At 38.2% G+C, this 17,210-nt stretch overlaps 1 protein-coding gene across 4 annotated transcripts in view; it reads left to right on the top strand.

Annotated features, from left to right (window-relative positions):
- Nucleotides 1-17,210, top strand: part of Ascc3 (activating signal cointegrator 1 complex subunit 3) — a 279,428-nt gene that overhangs the window by 172,481 nt on the left and 89,737 nt on the right. For all 4 annotated transcript variants that reach the window (XM_021204568.1, XM_029542107.1, XM_029542105.1 and 1 more), the window contains 4 exons: nt 2,246-2,383; nt 2,476-2,596; nt 3,634-3,766; nt 8,324-8,449. In XM_021204568.1, coding sequence (XP_021060227.1) covers nt 2,246-2,383; nt 2,476-2,596; nt 3,634-3,766; nt 8,324-8,449 — 518 coding nt within the window. The remainder of the gene's footprint in view (nt 1-2,245; nt 2,384-2,475; nt 2,597-3,633; nt 3,767-8,323; nt 8,450-17,210) is intronic.

Genomic DNA, 17,210 nt, shown 5'->3' on the forward strand with positions numbered 1-17,210 from the left:
GATAGCCGCTAGTTGTGCCAGCACCATTTGTTGAAAATGCTGTCTTTTTTCCACTGGATGGTTTTACCTCCCTTATCAAAAATCAAGTGACCTAGGTGTGTAGGTTCATTTCTGGATCTTCAATTCTATTCCATTGATCTACATGTCTGTTGCTGTACCAGTACCATGCAGTTTTTATCACAATTGCAGAGTACATATCTTATGCCAAATTTCAGATAGTTTTTTTTTCTTTAACGTTTATTTATTTTATGTATATGAGCACACTATCACTGTCTTCAGACACAGCAGAAGAGGACATCGGGTCCCATTACTGATGGTTGAGAGCCACCATGTGGTTACTGGGAATTGAATTCAGGGCCTCTGGAAGAGCAGTCAGCGCTCTTAACCGCCGAGCCATCTCTCTAGCCCCAGATAGTTTGTTAAGTTCACAGATAAATGCAGAAATGCTGTTAGTTATCATGTGGTACTAGATGGAATGAACTACTAATACACTGCAGCCAACACAGTGAAAGTTGATGATAGGTAATATTTTTTATGTGTATGTTATTCAGAGTATTGTCTACTCGATGAACTGCTTTCTATAAGTTAGTATTGCTACCAAGCTTTACTTTCCTGCATTATGCATTATTATGTATTATATATAAAATTTTTTCCCACATTTTAAATTTCCTCAAGATTTTTATTGAGAAAACAAAATACATAGAAAGGGTAACAATTGTTTGGATATTGTGGACCTATGTATTTCTTCTAAAATGTAGCAGCTAGATAAAGGATCCCTAGTTAAAGATTTTGAGATGCTTAGTTTATGAGATACCAAGAAGTGCTTGCTGACAGGAGCCTGATAAACTGTCTCCTGTGAGGCTCTGACAGAGTTTGACAAGTACAGAGGTGGATGTTCGTAGCCAACCATTGAACTGAACACGGGGTCCCCAATGGAAGCATTAGAGAAAGGACTGAAGGAAGTGAAGGGGTTTGCAACCCCATAGGTCGAACAACAATATCAACCAACCACACCCTCCCACACACACACACCCAGAGCTCCCAGGGACTAAACCACCAACCAAAGAATACACTTGGAGGGACCCATGGCTCCAGGTGCATATGTAGCAGAGGATGACCTTATTGGGCATCAGTGGAAGGAGAGGCCCTTGTTCCTGTGAAGGCTCAATGCCCCAGTGTAGGGGCAGGGTGGTGGGAGTGGGTAGGTGGATGGGGGAACCCCTTCATAGAAGCAGAGGGAGTGGGTGGGATAGGTGGTTTCTGGGGGAAAACTGGGAAAGTGGATAACATTTGAAATGTAAATAAAGTATCCAATAAAAGAAAAAAATAACTAAATAAGGAAATGTTATACACAAAAGGTTAATGCCCATAAATACAAATATCTCTATCACGCCAATACGAAAAAGAGAGCTATCACTTCTGCTAAAGCGAAATGTTAATTCATGAGAAGAGAGGGGGAGGAAGGAGAAAAGGAAAGAAAGAAAAGAGCCAGGAAATAGGAAAAGCTTTTGTAGCTTCACTGCTAATCAAAGTAATAAGGAATAAACAAAAATAGTCTGATTTTTCTTTTTATAATCAAAATTGTTCAGACTGATATAATTAAAGTTGTAGCCTTTTCTGGGAGAAAAGTTTGAAAAAGACATCCTTCAGGTATCTTCAAATCCTTCTTACCCTTCAGGAAATTTGTATATAAAATTAACAGTAGCTATTATTACATAGCTCTAATGGGAGAATTTAAAAGCATTTATCAGATTACTGTTATTCTGATTTACAGATAAAGAAACTAAGGCTCAGAGAAGTCATGTGACTTCCTCAGTGGGTACTAAGTTCAGTATGAAAGCTTTGTTGGAATAATTTCTGTCTGCTAGGACTGTATCAGATGTTTTTTGTTTGTATTTTCTCAGTTTTAAATGTAGAACCAGAAAGGTAAGTATTTTTTAAAATATAATAAGATCTGAACCATTTTAGACAGCATTGTATCCTTTTATCTGTAATCATTAAGGAGAGCTTCTGATTATCATGATATATTTTTCTCTTACTGTAATATTAAAACAGGTAGTATGGAGGACATGATTTTACTAAGTAGGAATTCTTTTCAGTTTACCTAGCTTCAGTGGAAATGGTAGAGGTGTTTATAATGTCATTACAAGAAAAAAGCACAGCAGTGCCAATCACATGTAATTGAAATGCTTGAGTCTTTTGAAGCAGATGCATCTGCATCTTGGATCTGTGCTTGCATTTGCAGATGGACAACATCATTGGAACAGTACGAGATTCCAACCTGAAGCTGACTCTAGCATTTGGAATAGGAATGCATCATGCTGGCCTGCATGAAAGAGACCGAAAAACTGTAGAAGAGCTGTTTGTGAACTGTAAAGTTCAGGTACTTCCTTTTCTGTCCTCCATGAAAACATATTTAAAAGTAACAGAAGTTTTTCTTTTATTTAGCTGTAAGAGATTATCTTTATCTTTTAGGTTCTCATTGCTACAAGCACATTAGCATGGGGTGTAAACTTTCCAGCGCACTTAGTAATTATTAAGGGAACTGAATATTATGATGGAAAGACAAGACGTTATGTGGATTTTCCCATCACAGGTAACTTCTTTGCTGCAAAGGTATATTAAGCTTGTATTTTTTTTCTTAGCAGGTTAGGTAATAGCCACTACAGTTTATATAAATTTAATATTTAGATTTCATTCCATTTAAGTATATAATAAGTTAAGAAGTATTATTTTTCAGTAAAACTGCTTAAGAAAATATTGAATTTGTGTATTTACTTTTTCAGTATCTTTTATAATAGTACTGGTTAATAGTTACTAAGAAAAATAAATTTTGATTCAGCAGTACAATAATACATTTCAGAAGCTAAATAGTTTTTCATTATAAATTACTATAAAGGTTCTGATAGATTAAAAAAAATAAATTTTACTCTCCAGGAGGATGAAAGATAAGAACCAAATAGACTTCTTATCTAGGGGAAACAAATAGACAAATGCCCTAACAGGAGAGGTTTTCCTATATGAGTTTGCTTTTCCTTGTTTAATTAAAATAGAAATATTATTTATTTTGTGTGTTCATGTATGCAATCACACTCATATTGTAGGGTGGTGGGTACTCTAGCATTATGTGTGTACATGCCGGTAGAGGCCAGAAAATGATAGCAGTTGTCTTTCTCATGAGCTTAGTTATTTGCTAGATCACAGACTAGATGAACTCCTCTAGTCTAGTTCGCCACTTGTTTAGAGAGTCTCTGCCTCCCAAGCACTGAGATACAGGCAGGCCGCCATACCCTTCTGCTTTTATATCAGTTCTGGGTTTCAAAACTCTTCTTAAATCATGTAACTCAAGAGAAATTTATTTCACAAATAATGTAAGCTACCATTTTAAGAGTTCAAACTTAAATCACAGTCACTTAATATAAATTTTTCAGTATAGCGTATTTTATATATATAGTGTATGTACTTTTATGTATAAGTTAGGGAATGTATTAGTAATTATCAAAGAAGCACACATATGTTCTTATAATATTCTATTGACTGTTAATTCTTTCTGTTGGAAGAATGCCCTTATCAATAACTCTCTACCTCATACTAAGTGTCACTGCAGAATGCCTTTTATTTACTCTTCCATAGATGTGCTGCAGATGATGGGGCGAGCTGGGCGACCTCAGTTTGATGACCAGGGCAAAGCTGTAATTCTAGTTCATGATATCAAAAAAGATTTTTATAAAAAGTTTCTTTATGAACCTTTCCCAGTAGAATCAAGGTAAGTTTGGTTTTAAACTAGTATAAAGGGTTTCATTTTAAAGTAAGTTGGTGTTTTCCTGGTTATATTTCTTTTTAATTAAAAATATGTTTTGTCATACAATGTTTTGATTATATTCTTTCCCTTCCCCAGTTCCTCTCAGATTATTTCCAACTCCCCACCCACCCAACTTCATGTTCATGCAACCTCTTCTACTTGCCCTCCCCTTCTTTGTCTCCATCAAAAGAAACAAACAAAAAAAAAAACAAAAACAACAAAACAAAAATGTCCAAGAAGGAATTTATTTATTTATTTAATTCTTTAATCTTTTTTTTTTAACCATCTAGTCATTACCCCCTCCAGGTTCACCCTCTGGCTGTTCCTTATCCCATTCCACCTCCCCTGTTTCCAAGAGGATGTTCCCATTCCCCATCTCCACCCTACCAAACCTCCCCACTCCCTGGGTCCTCAAATCTCTCAAGGGTTAGGTACATCTTCTCTTACTAGGGCCAGACCAGGCAGTCCTCTGCTCTATATGAGTCAGGGGCCTCATATTAGTAGGTTTATGCTGTCTGGTTGGTAGTTCAGTGTCTGAGAGATCTTGGGGGTCCAGGTTAGTTGAGACAGCTGGTCTTCCTATAGGCTCACCCTCCTCCTCAGCTTCTTCCAGCTTTTCCCTAATTCTACCACAGGGGTCCCCATATTCTGTCCATTGGTTGTGTGTAAGTATCTGCATCTGACTCTTTGAGCTGCTTGTTGGGCCTCTCAGATGGCAGTCATGCTAGGATGCTATCTACAAGCACACCATAGCATTAGTAACAGTGTCAGGACCTGGAGCCTCCCCTTGAGCTGGATCCTAATTTTGGCCTTTCACTGGACCTCCTTTCTCTCAGGCTCTTCTCCATTTTTGTCCAGCAGTTCTTTAGGTCAGAGTTTTTGAGTATAGGATGGCAACCCATCCCTCTACTTTATTGATGCCCTGTCTTTCTATTGGAGGTGGGCTCTGAACTCTTCCCACTGTAGGGCATGTCATCTAAGGACACTTTGGGTACTGAGAGTCTCTCACCTCCCAGGTTTCTGGTACTTTCTAGAAGCTCCCCCCACCCCCAACTCCTATGTCTCGAGGTTGCCTGTTTCCATTCTTTCTGCTGGCCCTTAGGGCTTCAGTCCTGTTTCCTCCCTCTGCCCAATACCTGATCAAATCTTTTATGAGATAAACATTTATTAAAGACTTCAACAATCCCAAAAGTTGGTGGTTACCTTTTGTTTGCTTGCTTTGGCTTTTATATGTTGATGGTTTGGGGGATTTGAGTCACGCTAAGCCTTACTACTAAGTATATCACTGGCCTTCTTCTTGCTTTTTATTTTGAGACAAGGTTTTACTAAGTTACCCAGACCGAATGAACTCACTCAGTAGCCTAGGCAGGCCTTGAAGTTGCAGCTTCTATACCTCAGCACCCCTTTCCTGAGAAACTGGGATCACAGGACTACACCACTAGGCCCTACTGTTTGCTTATTTGTTTGTGTTTCACAAAGATAAATAAAATCATGTCTAAATAACAGAATTAGACATTATAGATATTTTAAAACATAAGATATTATAAACAACTTTATAAAAATGATTTTACATTTCAGCTCAAAGAGTAAAATTTATTTAAAGAAATTAAACGGTCATAGTACTACTGGACTATCCAGCAATTCCTCTCCTGAGCATATACACAGAAGATGTTCCAACTGGTAATAAGGTCACATGCTCCACTATGTTCATAGCAGCCTTATTTATAATAGCCAGAAGCTGGAAAGAACCCAGATGTCCCTCAACAGAGGAATGGATACAGAAAATGTGGTACATTTACACAATGGAGTACTACTCAGCAATTAAAAACAATAAATTCATGAAATTCTTAGGCTAATGGATGCATCTGGAGGATATCATCCTGAGTGAGGTAACCCAATCAGAAAAGAACACACGTGGTATGCACTCACTGATAAGCGGTTATTAGCCCAAAAACTTAGAATGTCCAAGATACAATGTACAAAACACATGAAACTCAAGAAGAAGGAAGACCAAAGTGTGGATACTTTGCTCCTCCTTAGAATGGAGGGCAGAATATCCATGGAAGGAGTTACAGAGACAGAGTTTGGAGCTAATACGGAAGGAAAGACCATCCCAGAGACTGCCCCACCGGGGATCCATCCCATATATAACCACCAAACCAAGACACTATTGCATATGCCATAAAGACTTTGCGGACAGGACCCTGATATAGCTGTCTCTTGTGAGGCTATGCCAGTGACTGGCAAATACAGAAGTGGATGCTCATAGTCATCTATTGGATGGAACACAGGGCCCCCAATGGAGGAGCTAGAGAAAGTACCCAAAGAGCAGAAGGGGCCTGCAACCCTACAGGTGGAACAATAATATGAACTAACCAGTACCCCCAGAGCTTGTGTCTCTAGTTGCATATGGAGCAGAAGATGGCCTAGTCGGCCATCAATGGGAAGAGAGGCCCCTTGGTATTGCAAAGTTTATATGTTCCAGTACAGGGGAACGCCTGGGCCAAGAAGTGGGAGTGGGTGGGTAGGGGTGCAGGGCGGGGGGAGGGGAGGGGACTTTCAGGATAGCATTTGAAATGTAAATGAAGAAAATATCTAATAAAAAATTGAAAGAAAAAAAATAAACTATCACAATACAAAAGAAAATTCATCACTATCTGGTCTTTCAAAGCAATTGAATTCAAAATGTAAAATTTTATAATGAAATGTTCTGACCCGGGTGCTTTCCTGTTGAATTCTTTGTAGTATTGATGGATAGTGTCAGTCACTAATGAACATTCTCCTAGTTTAAAAAAGGGTAGGATTTTCAGGGTATAGTGGTGCACACTTTCAGTCCCCAGACTCAGGGGGCAGATGCAAGAAAACCCATGTAAGTTTGAGACCAGCCTGGTCTACATTAGCACATTTCCGGCCGACCAGGACTAGACTATATAGTGAGATATCCAGAGACACAAACTAGAAGACGGAGGACAGATGAAAGAAACAAGGGAATTTTAGGGAGTCTGAATAACTTAGATGATAAAATTCATAATGAAATCTTTTTTAAGAACTTAACTGACTTGTGTATCTATTAAATGAATATAGAATTCCGAAACAAAATTAAACTCGGCAATATATACAAACAGCTATAAGTTTACTTTATTCTATAAATACAAAAATTGTTTTATGAAGTGAATCATACAGCAAAAACATGTGAGAAACATCATATGACTATCTTATACATTTTTAAAGCATTTGATGTAACAACCCATATATTAAAAAAAAAACTAATTTACTCTGAACATTGTATTATAAGAAGGTAACTTTTCTAGTACTTTGAATATTTCTAACAGTTTATGTGTCATAGGGTTTTCCATAGTTAATTTACTTCTCTATCAGTGCACATTTAGCAATCCAGTTTTTTCCTCTTAGTGGTTTGTTTTATAAGTATGCATGTTTTGCCTGCATATATGTACATGTACCACATGCCTGCCATGCCCAGAGAGGCAAGAAAAGGGCATCAGGTCCCTGGAACTGGAGTTATAAAGTCTGTTGAGTTCCATGTGGGTACCAGAAACCATGGTTAGGTCCTCTGCAAGTATTAACTGCTGGGCTCCACAGCTTACTATGCTTGTGCATAATGTAATGGTCAAGCATTTTACCCTTCCAATAGCACATGTAAATGTTTTTCTGTCAGGTTGTGATGAGAAACTGAAATTTCTAGATTATAGACTGCCTTCACATAGACATTGCCAGTAGTTTCATTCGGGCTGTGTCCATTCTTGTTCTGTCACAAGTAAATTGTGATTGACATAAAGATCCCTTTTTACATTCAGGTAAATTTTTTTTTAATCTCTTCATGTCCTTTGCAAGAACTAATTTGAATATTTGCATAAGTTCTTATGTGTAATTATTTAGCCTTTTTCTTACGTTGCTTGCTTTTTTCTATTTTATATAAGGAACTAAAATTAATGAGTTCTTTCCAGTTTTTCAACACATCTGATCACCTTTGCATACACCACAATCCCTAATCGAGTGCTGTTCTATTTTTTCAAGCACTTAATACTCAGCTGGTGAATAGAAGAAATGCCTTTCTCCTATCAACCCTGTCTCACCTATTCCCTTGTACTCCTCCACAGTATTTATTCCATTCTGATTGCAGCACTTCATGTGGTCTCGTTTCACACATGAAATTTTTTTCCCTTGGTTCTCATCTTTCCTCTAAGTTTCTAGCCCTCTTCTTACCAACCTTTGTTTTATTTTTTCAGATAGTCATTCTTTTCTTAAAAGTTGATTGCAAGGACTACCATGTGCTAACTTATGATGTGTGCCTAAGTTCATAATCTTTAGTAATGAATCTGTAATGGCTTTTGACAGTTATCTTTGAGTAGTATGTAATAAATTTATAAATTATGGACAGTTTTTACACAATATATAAATTTTAAAAGCCACTTTTCTATAACTTTGAACTTAAAATCTGAATCTTGACTAAATTAAGTGTGTTTTGTTCATTATATTTCTTGTCTTTTATTCAATATATAGCTTATTAGGAGTGTTGTCTGACCACTTAAATGCAGAGATTGCTGGAGGTACAATCACATCAAAGCAAGATGCAATGGATTATATTACCTGGACCTACTTTTTCCGACGTCTTATCATGAATCCCAGGTAAGTGTGGGATTTTTTTCAAAGAGAATTGCAAATTATATGTACAGAGAGCACAAGTATTTACAAGAAACTCCAATCTTTGTATTTTTGTCGGCTCTTGACATGCTAGTGATGCCAGTTCGCCAGAAATTTAGATAATGTCTCATGTGGTCATAGTACAGGACAGCATAGTTGATTTATGCATTTACTAACTTTTTAATTGCCATGGGATAATTTTCTTATTCAGTTGGGAAACAAAATACTGGAAGACATTAAGAAATCTTCAGAACTTTGTGGTAGTGACTGTCTTAGGTACGGTTGGAGTTCAGAGAAAAATAAGTGTTGTAGTTGGATGAGGGAAGTTTATGAAGCATTTTGTAGGATTTTTTTTATTTTATTTATTTATTATATGTAAGTACACTGTAGCTGTCTTCAGACACACGCAAAGAGGACATCAGATCTTGTTATGGATGGTTGTGAGCCACCATGTGGTTGCTGGGATTTGAACTCTGGACCTTGGGAAGAGCAGTCAGGTGCTCTTACCCACTGAGCCATCTCACCAGCCCCATTTTGTAGGATTAACAAGAACCCTGGAAGAGAAGAGATGATTGCAGTGTATTTGATTCTATGGGAATAGAAAAAGTATAGTAGGAAAAAAACATTTAGACATAAAATTAAAGCAAAGGGTCCTGGATCTTAGAACTGTTATTAGTGTTTGGAGCATATGCAAACTTGCTGTAGTAAGAGAGTACAGAGCATGGGGCTAAACCTTGTTCCCATCAGAATGTATATCAGAGCATTGGAGGGAACAGTGTCTGTGTCCTATGCACCATGCTGAGGATGCACCCCTGATGCTGCCAGGAGGTAAGGAAACGAGCCAGTGTGGATGCTTATAAGTGAAATAACATTGTCAGATTAGGTTTTGTTCAGTTCCTATGCACTTTGGCAGAGCATCAGTTGGTATACGAAGACAGTTATAACAGAAAGACCAGTCAAAAGGTATTTCCTAATAGAGGGAGGTGCTGAGGGCTGTAACAGATACAGAGGAAATGGAGCATGGGTCAAATCTGAGGTATTCCTGAAGGTAAGTCATTAGGAGGTCTTTAGCAGAAAATTGGTAAGAAATCTTTTCAGAAATTTCTTTTCAGACAGCATTTCGTCTTACAGATAGCAGTTTTAAATTGTGGTGTCATTGCTTAGAGTTCCTTAACCATTAGAGTATTTGGGAAGGGGCCAATACAATTAAGATGACTGTCCTTGCTAAGATTATATACCCCAGTACAGGGGAATGCCAGGGCCAAGAATCAGGAGTGGATGGGTTGGGGAGCAGGACGAGGGGGAGGGTATAGGGGATTTTCAGAGGGGAATCTAGGAAAGGGGATAACATTTGAAATGTAAATGAAGAAAATATCTAATTAAAAAAAAAAGATGATGATGACGGTCTAGAACTACAGGTTTTCCAAAGGGAACAGAATATAGGAGTAGAGGAATGTGATGGACTTTCCATGTATTTTACCCAAGCTTGCTTGATGACTGAAGAAATAAATGGAAGCAAGTTACTTTAAGTGCCTTGCCCTATATCCTATAACTACTTTGAGATTTAAAGCCAGAGAACAGTGGTTCTCTTTTCAACATTGCTCTTCCTTAACTTTCTGATCATGGGTTGTTTCACTTTTTAACGTCATCTTCTTCGTCTCAAAGTAAGTAAGTAAGTATGATCCTTCCTGGGTCATACTGAATCAAGCAATCCAACTAAAACTCTTTTGATCCGGTTAATTGTAAAAAACACAATTAACAGCAGTTAATGAGATGTGATTCTGCCATTTGCTTTGTTGCTTTCTACTATCCTGAAGACTACTTTAAAAACCTAATTACTTCAGCTAGCTTATATGATTAGCATTCAAACCTATAGGACAAGGGAGTTCAGAAGCAGGTTGCATACTGTTTCTTACCCTGTTCACAAAATCATTGCCTTTTTGGTATAGGAAAATAAATATAAAAGCTCTAGGGTTTCTTTGGGAAGAATTTAAGTCTTTAAAAAGTAATACCATGAAACCTATCTTCCCTATGCTAATACCTCTTTTTCTTTCTTTCTTTCTTTTTAAATTATTCCATTTATCTAGATCTCATGATATCCCACTTCCAGGTTACCCCTCCACCAACCCTCCATCCCACATCCGCCCTCACCCTCCCCCTTGGCTGTATGAGAGTGCTCCCACACCCAACCACCCACATTCTCGTGCCCCACCGTTCCAGCATCCACCTATACTGGGGCATCAAACCTCCCCTCCCATTGCTCTCAGGCAAAGCCATCCTCTGATACATAAGTATGTGGAGCTATGGCTCCCTCCAGGTAAACTCCTTGGTGTTCTAGACTGGGTGGTCAGGTCAGCCTATGTTGTTCTTCAATGGGGTTGCAATTCCCCTCTGCTCCTCCAGTCCTGCCATCTCCCCCACCAGGTTCCCTGAGCTCAGTCTGATGGTTTGCTTCCAACATCTACATCTGCATTGGTCAGTTGCTGGCTGGATCTCCCAAAGAACAGCCACACTAGGTTCCTATCAGCAATTGCCTCTTGACCACAGCAACAGTGTTAGGTTTGGTGTCTGCTGACATGATGGATCCCCAGGTGGGCCATCCCCGGTTGGCCCATCCTTCAGTCTCTATTCCATTTTTTTGTCCCTGCTCTTCCTTTGGAAAGGAACATTTCTGGGTTAAAAACTTTGAGATGGGTGGGTAGCGCCATCCCTCAACCAGGGGCCATGCCTACCTACTGGCCATACTATCAGTAGGTACTCCCCCTTCTCTGCTCATTTCGGCTAAAGTCATCTCCATCGGGTCCTGGGAGCCTCACATTTCCCTGATGTCTGGGACCCTCCAGTGGCTATCCCCAGTTCCTCATCCCCCCAACCCCACACTACATATTTTTGTTCGATTTCCTGACCCTCTGTACCTCTCTGACATCCTGATACCTTTTATAACCACAGTATAGTTTTCAAACTCAGAAAATTGACATTTGCACAATACGATTAGCTAACATATAGCCTTTATTCAGGTTTCACCTGTTGGTTGTCCTTCGACCTGCCCCCTAGCCCAGCCTTTCTGTTAGAATCCAACCTAGTATTCTGTATTACATTTGGTGCTTTGTTTCTTTAGTTCTGTCTATCTTGTGACATTTTTGGCTTTCTGTCTCTGAAAATTTTGCCTCTTGATGAATGCTGGCTGGTTATTTTATATGCCATCCTTTGGTTTGAGTTAGGCAGAAGTTTGCTCACATGTCGCTTTTATACCAGTGAAGAAACACTATTCTCTTCTCATCACATGGTGTCTTAGTCAGGGTTTCTATTCCTGTACAAACATCATGATCAAAAAGCTCGTTGGGGAAGAAAGGGTTTATTCAGCTTTCATTTCCACATTGCTGTTCAACACTAAAGGAAGTTCAGGACTGGAACTCAAGCAGGTGAAGAAGCAGGAGCTGATGCAGAGACCATGGATGGATGTTCTTTACTGGCTTGCTTCCCCTGCCTTGTTCACCTTGCTTTCTTATAGAGCCCTGGACTACCAGCCCAGGGATGGCACCACCCGAAATGGGCCCTCCCCATTTGATCACTAATTGAAAAAATACCTTACAGCTGGGTCTCATGGAAACATTTTCTCAAGGAAGGCTCCTTTCTCTGTGATAACTCTAGCTTGTGTAAAATTGACATACAAAACCAACCAGTACACATGGTATTATGTTCTTTGTGTATTTGCATATCACCTGGACATGAGGGGATTCAAAGTATGCTGCTGGGTCTTTGCTCCATCAAATGACTGTAGTATCTTCTCATTGTGAATACTACAACACAGTCTACCACAGCATTTCATTCTTACTAGGCCTAAAGCTGAATTAATCATAAACCTATCAAAATTCTTGAATCTCATTTTCTTCTGTTGATATTGCCACTCATCATTTTGGCTTTTACATCAGAACTGATCTATTTTTTTCACTTTCCGTAGTTTTAGTCACTCTTCAACTGTTTCTCATCTATCCCTGTTCTAGTCTCATTTGTGCTCTATCAAATACTGTTTATCAAAAATTAAGTTAATTATGTAGAAAATGTAAATTAGATACAGTTTGGTTTTCTTTTAACATGAGTAAGAAATTTCCCAGTGATTTTTGATTGAATTGGCTTCATTTTTTTTTGTTATGGTGAGGAAATCTATATACAGCCATAATAAACAGTAGTAATTAGAGCTGGAACTAGAAGTGGTACACAGCAATGACTTTTAAAAGGAAATTATACTAGCTCTCTGATCCAAGGAATTTTGAATATCAGCGACTTTTGGGTCAACCCTGCTTATCGTCAACGTTTATGTAGTCAGCATGCATTGCGGAGTTCACATTGTCTCACAAGCTTTGTCTTATGGCCGTCATTGCCTCAGAGGAAATTGAGGGACTACTTGTCTAAAGAGTCCACCGTCTTAGTGACCTGGCTTACAGAAGTTTCTCCTTGTGGCAGTTGCTTTCCCTGTTCATTGACCTGTAGGACCATTCCCAAAAGCACTGGAAAAGATAGAAGAAGACTATTATTTACCCACTCCAATAAGCAGGTTTTTCTTCCTTGGGGCTTTTGCTGCCATTGTTGATCTTGTTTGGTATACCCTCCCCAGCCATCTTAGCCAGCCAGGCCATGAAAGTCTTAAATATTCCAACCACTTTTCCATAAATGATATATCAACTGATTTTTAGAATGCAAAAAGTAGCCATTCTTGACTACCTATATAGCACATGTGTTTATTCCTTTAGTAGCTACCTAAATGGATGGTTGTGATAACTCTGGTTAGAATACAGCTATCATTCATTATTCTGCAGTACAAACCTCCTTGGTAAAGTGGTTGGTGGACAACCATAACGCTCCAAGTTCCAACCACAATTCTAGCTGTTTTGGAGACAAAACCAAAAGTTTTTGCTTTGCTATGGTGAATAAGTCATGTGGTACAGGCCACAGCTTTGGCTTTTTCATTGTGGGTAAAAGGAGCACCACTGCAGTGTTTCAGCACAGGACATGGGCAGAATCATTTTGTGTCATAAGTTAGGTCACTTATGGTAATAAATCCTGCCCATGGTTTATATTTCCCTGTTTTAAGATATAAATTCTCAGATCCATTTACTTCTATTTATTTGGGGGTTGGCAGTTAAGACAGTGTCTCACTGTATAGCTCTAATGCTATTCTGGAACTCAGCTGTTCTGGAGTTCACTAAGCCAGGCTGGTCCCAAACTCACGGAGATACGGGAGATACCTTCTGCCTCTGCCTCTGTGCCTCTGTGCCTCTGTGCCTCTGTGCCTCTGTGCCTCTGTGCCTCTGTGCCTCTGTGCCTCTGCCACATACAAAATTAAAACAGAAGTTTTAAAACATATTTAATTGACTATTAAGGTTGGGAAGTTGTACAAGAGGAATACTAGTGTACACCTGTAATGCTATCACTGGCGAGGCAGAGTAGAGGTGATATTGACTTACATAGCTAAACTTTCTCTCAAAACAGTATGAGAGAAAGCAAACAAGAGAGCACAATAACATGCAAACAAAATTGGTCTTTCCTCTGGTGACAGTCATCAGGTGAGCCAAGATGGGTGCATAAAAGTATATCCAGGAGCTATGGAGGAAGAAGCAGCCTGATGCAATACACTTTCTTTTGAGTTTCTGCTGCTGGAACTACCACCAGCTCTGCATTGCACAGTGTTTCCCACCTTACCTGGCTTGATAAAGCACAAAGGGTGAGATACAAAGCCAAGAAAGATTATGTCGTATTTTTGTCTGCTGTGGTGTCCACAAATGCCCAGTTCTCAATGGTGCAACTTATGGCAAGCCTGTCCATCCTGGTTGTAACCAGCCAAAGTTCGCTCAAAGCCTTCAAAATCTGTGGCTAAGGAGAGAGCTGGATGACATTGTGAAACTTTGATTAGAGTTCTAAATTCTTAGTGGGTTAGTAAAGATTCCACATAAAATTCTTCAAGGTTATCATCATTGATTCATTGCATAAAGTTATCAGAAAAAAATCATGACACTAGTGGTTCACCAAACCAGTCCACATCTAGTGGCTCTCACCAGGCAGCCTGGAAAATGTGCAATACTCTTGAGCTCCACTGATACACCTAATTAGGTAATTAGGTTACTACACCTAATGTTTATAAATAATTTACATAATAAACAATTTAAGACAGTCATGACTTCTTAACGGTGGTTTTGTGTGTTAAAACTAGTCTGGAGATAGTCATGAATGCTTTGTGCAAATAGCACTCAAAGTGCAGTAATGTTTGAAGACTATAAGTGATGCTATATCTTGTTTCTAATAAACTTACTGTCTGTCTTTGCATTATCTGCTTATAAGATTAAATGTACAGTATTTATGCCCACCATGAGATATCCTATTTATAAAATCCTGTAAAAGTAGTCCTGAGCCCTATAGATATGTTTGGTGCATGGATATGTTAGGTGACAGAACTTACAGTTTTATTAGGATGATGCAGTCTTCTAGTTCACTGAAGGGACTGCTTGCTTGGAAGTTTGATGATTATAAATTTTAGAGTTGGATTTTGCTTTTAGAACTGTGTAGAAAGAGAGGCTTTCAAGCCTGTTTTTCTCAGCTTTCATAGAAAACTGAGATCTACTACAACCTGCATTTTGAAAATTGACTTTAGTCTTCCATAGAAGCACCAGGTAAACTTTGTGGCAGATTGTTATGCTTTGTTGGATCTCTGGAATATGGGTGCAATGCCCAGCAGTCGGTGTTGACACCTGTGGTGTTGATTGAACATTGGATGGGATGAAGCACATTTAGGCATAGTATGATGAGATTGTGCTTGGAGCAGACTATTTCCTTAGTATTCGTAAGCTAGTGATGGATGCCATGTGAGGTTCAACTAAACTTACAAAAGGCTGTGATCAGATAGTTAGTATTTAACCGTTAATGAAACTTCTAGCCACATAACAAGTATAGTTGGGTATTTAAAGATCAATCTTAAGCGAGTCAGTTCATCTTGGGGTTCACTCAACTTGGACGTAAAAGAACAGCAGTTAGTATGATTTCATTGTTTACAGTCTACTCCTAGGTAGTCCCTGGAGTTATTTGTCCTTGGTATATTATCTGGAGGTTCTTGACCATTCACAAAGGCATCACATAACACCACATTGTTTTATTTCTCATTATGCAATGCCTTGAATACTTTCCTACAGTTCTTTTCTTAAACTGATTTTTCTTTTGACTTTAAAGGGATTATTCTATTGGCTTACAGAAAGAAAACACGCAGACCCAAAGTCTTGAGAACTTGAATTCTTTCCTATACAACAGAAAAATCATTGAATATAGAGATTGTTCATCTAAAGTTATAAATGTCTGTTAAAGATATGGGAAAAAATAAGGTAAAATAAGAATTAAAACAATAAGAATGCTTTGTATCAATAGCAAGTAAAATCACCAAACGGTTTTCCAAAAGGAGGCAGGTGTCTAAAGACCGTGTCAAAATATATAAAACAAGGAGTGATGGAAATCCAAATTTCTAGTTCAACAAAATTACAGCTATATGTAATTTTAGCTTATCTATAAAAATAAAAATAATAGATATATATTTTATAAAATACAGCCGTTGAATAGCAATTAATAGATTTGAATTATTCTTGTGCGTCTTTGTACATGTGCTATTACAAAGGACTATGTAGAGAGATAACAATTTACAAGTAAACTTTGTCATGTACTAGACCAGAAAGATATAATCAGGCTTCCAAATTTAGTTCAAAAAGCTACGTTCTCAGAGCAGGACAGAATGCATATAGACAGAGCATACCTTGCAATAAATGACAGGCCACAGAGCGTTCTGGGTTAAGAATTGTTTTAGATTTTGGAATATTTGCATATGGCTAATGGGATATCCTGGGACAGGTGTCCGTATATGACCACGAATTCATTTATACTTCATGCAGATATTAGACATATAGCCTGGAAGTGATTTCATGTAAAACTTTTTTTAGTGTTTCTATATTTTGACCACAACTTGTCACATGAGATCAGATGTGGAATTTTTACTTGTGATATGATGTGGATCCTCAAAACATTTCAGAATTTGGAGCATTCTACATTTTGGGTTTTGTTTTAGGAATATTCAACCTGTATAAACAGAAAAAGATGTTAAGTAACCAATCTGAATTTAAAACATATACCAATGAAAGATGAAATTAAAACATTAAGTAGACTAGAACAAAAAAATAAATAAATACATGTTTCCTATCAAAGAAAAACCAAAGCACAGATCCATAAAGATTTTGTAGCTTTAAAGACTTTAAATAAAGAAATGAATACTAGACATTGATCTCAAGAAACTAGGTAAAGAATAGCAAAATGCAGATGATATAAAGGGGCTTATGAACATAAAAATTAGAATTAATAAATTACAAAATACAAATTATTAATAATATTTGTGGAAGTTATCTATATCTATCATGCTATTTTAAGGTCTTAACTTGTTACTGCTCTCATCTACCTTTCATGAACAAAGAAAGGCCCAGGAAATGAGGCACTGTGGCCACATTAGCACAGCCCAGAGCAGCAGAGTCAGCTCTGATGTCCCACACATGCGTCTCCAGCAGACCAATTACCAAGTCCAGAAGACAAACATCTACACTCATTGACCACCTCTCTTCTTGATACTGTGCTACAACTGTTCTTTGTGGAGACCATGCTTGACAAGTTTGGGCTATTTAATGCCTTCCTGCCTTGAACAGTTTTTAAAAAATCTATATACCTT

Source organism: Mus pahari, chromosome 9, assembly GCF_900095145.1.
Source record: "Mus pahari chromosome 9, PAHARI_EIJ_v1.1, whole genome shotgun sequence".
NCBI lineage: Eukaryota > Metazoa > Chordata > Mammalia > Rodentia > Muridae > Mus > Mus pahari.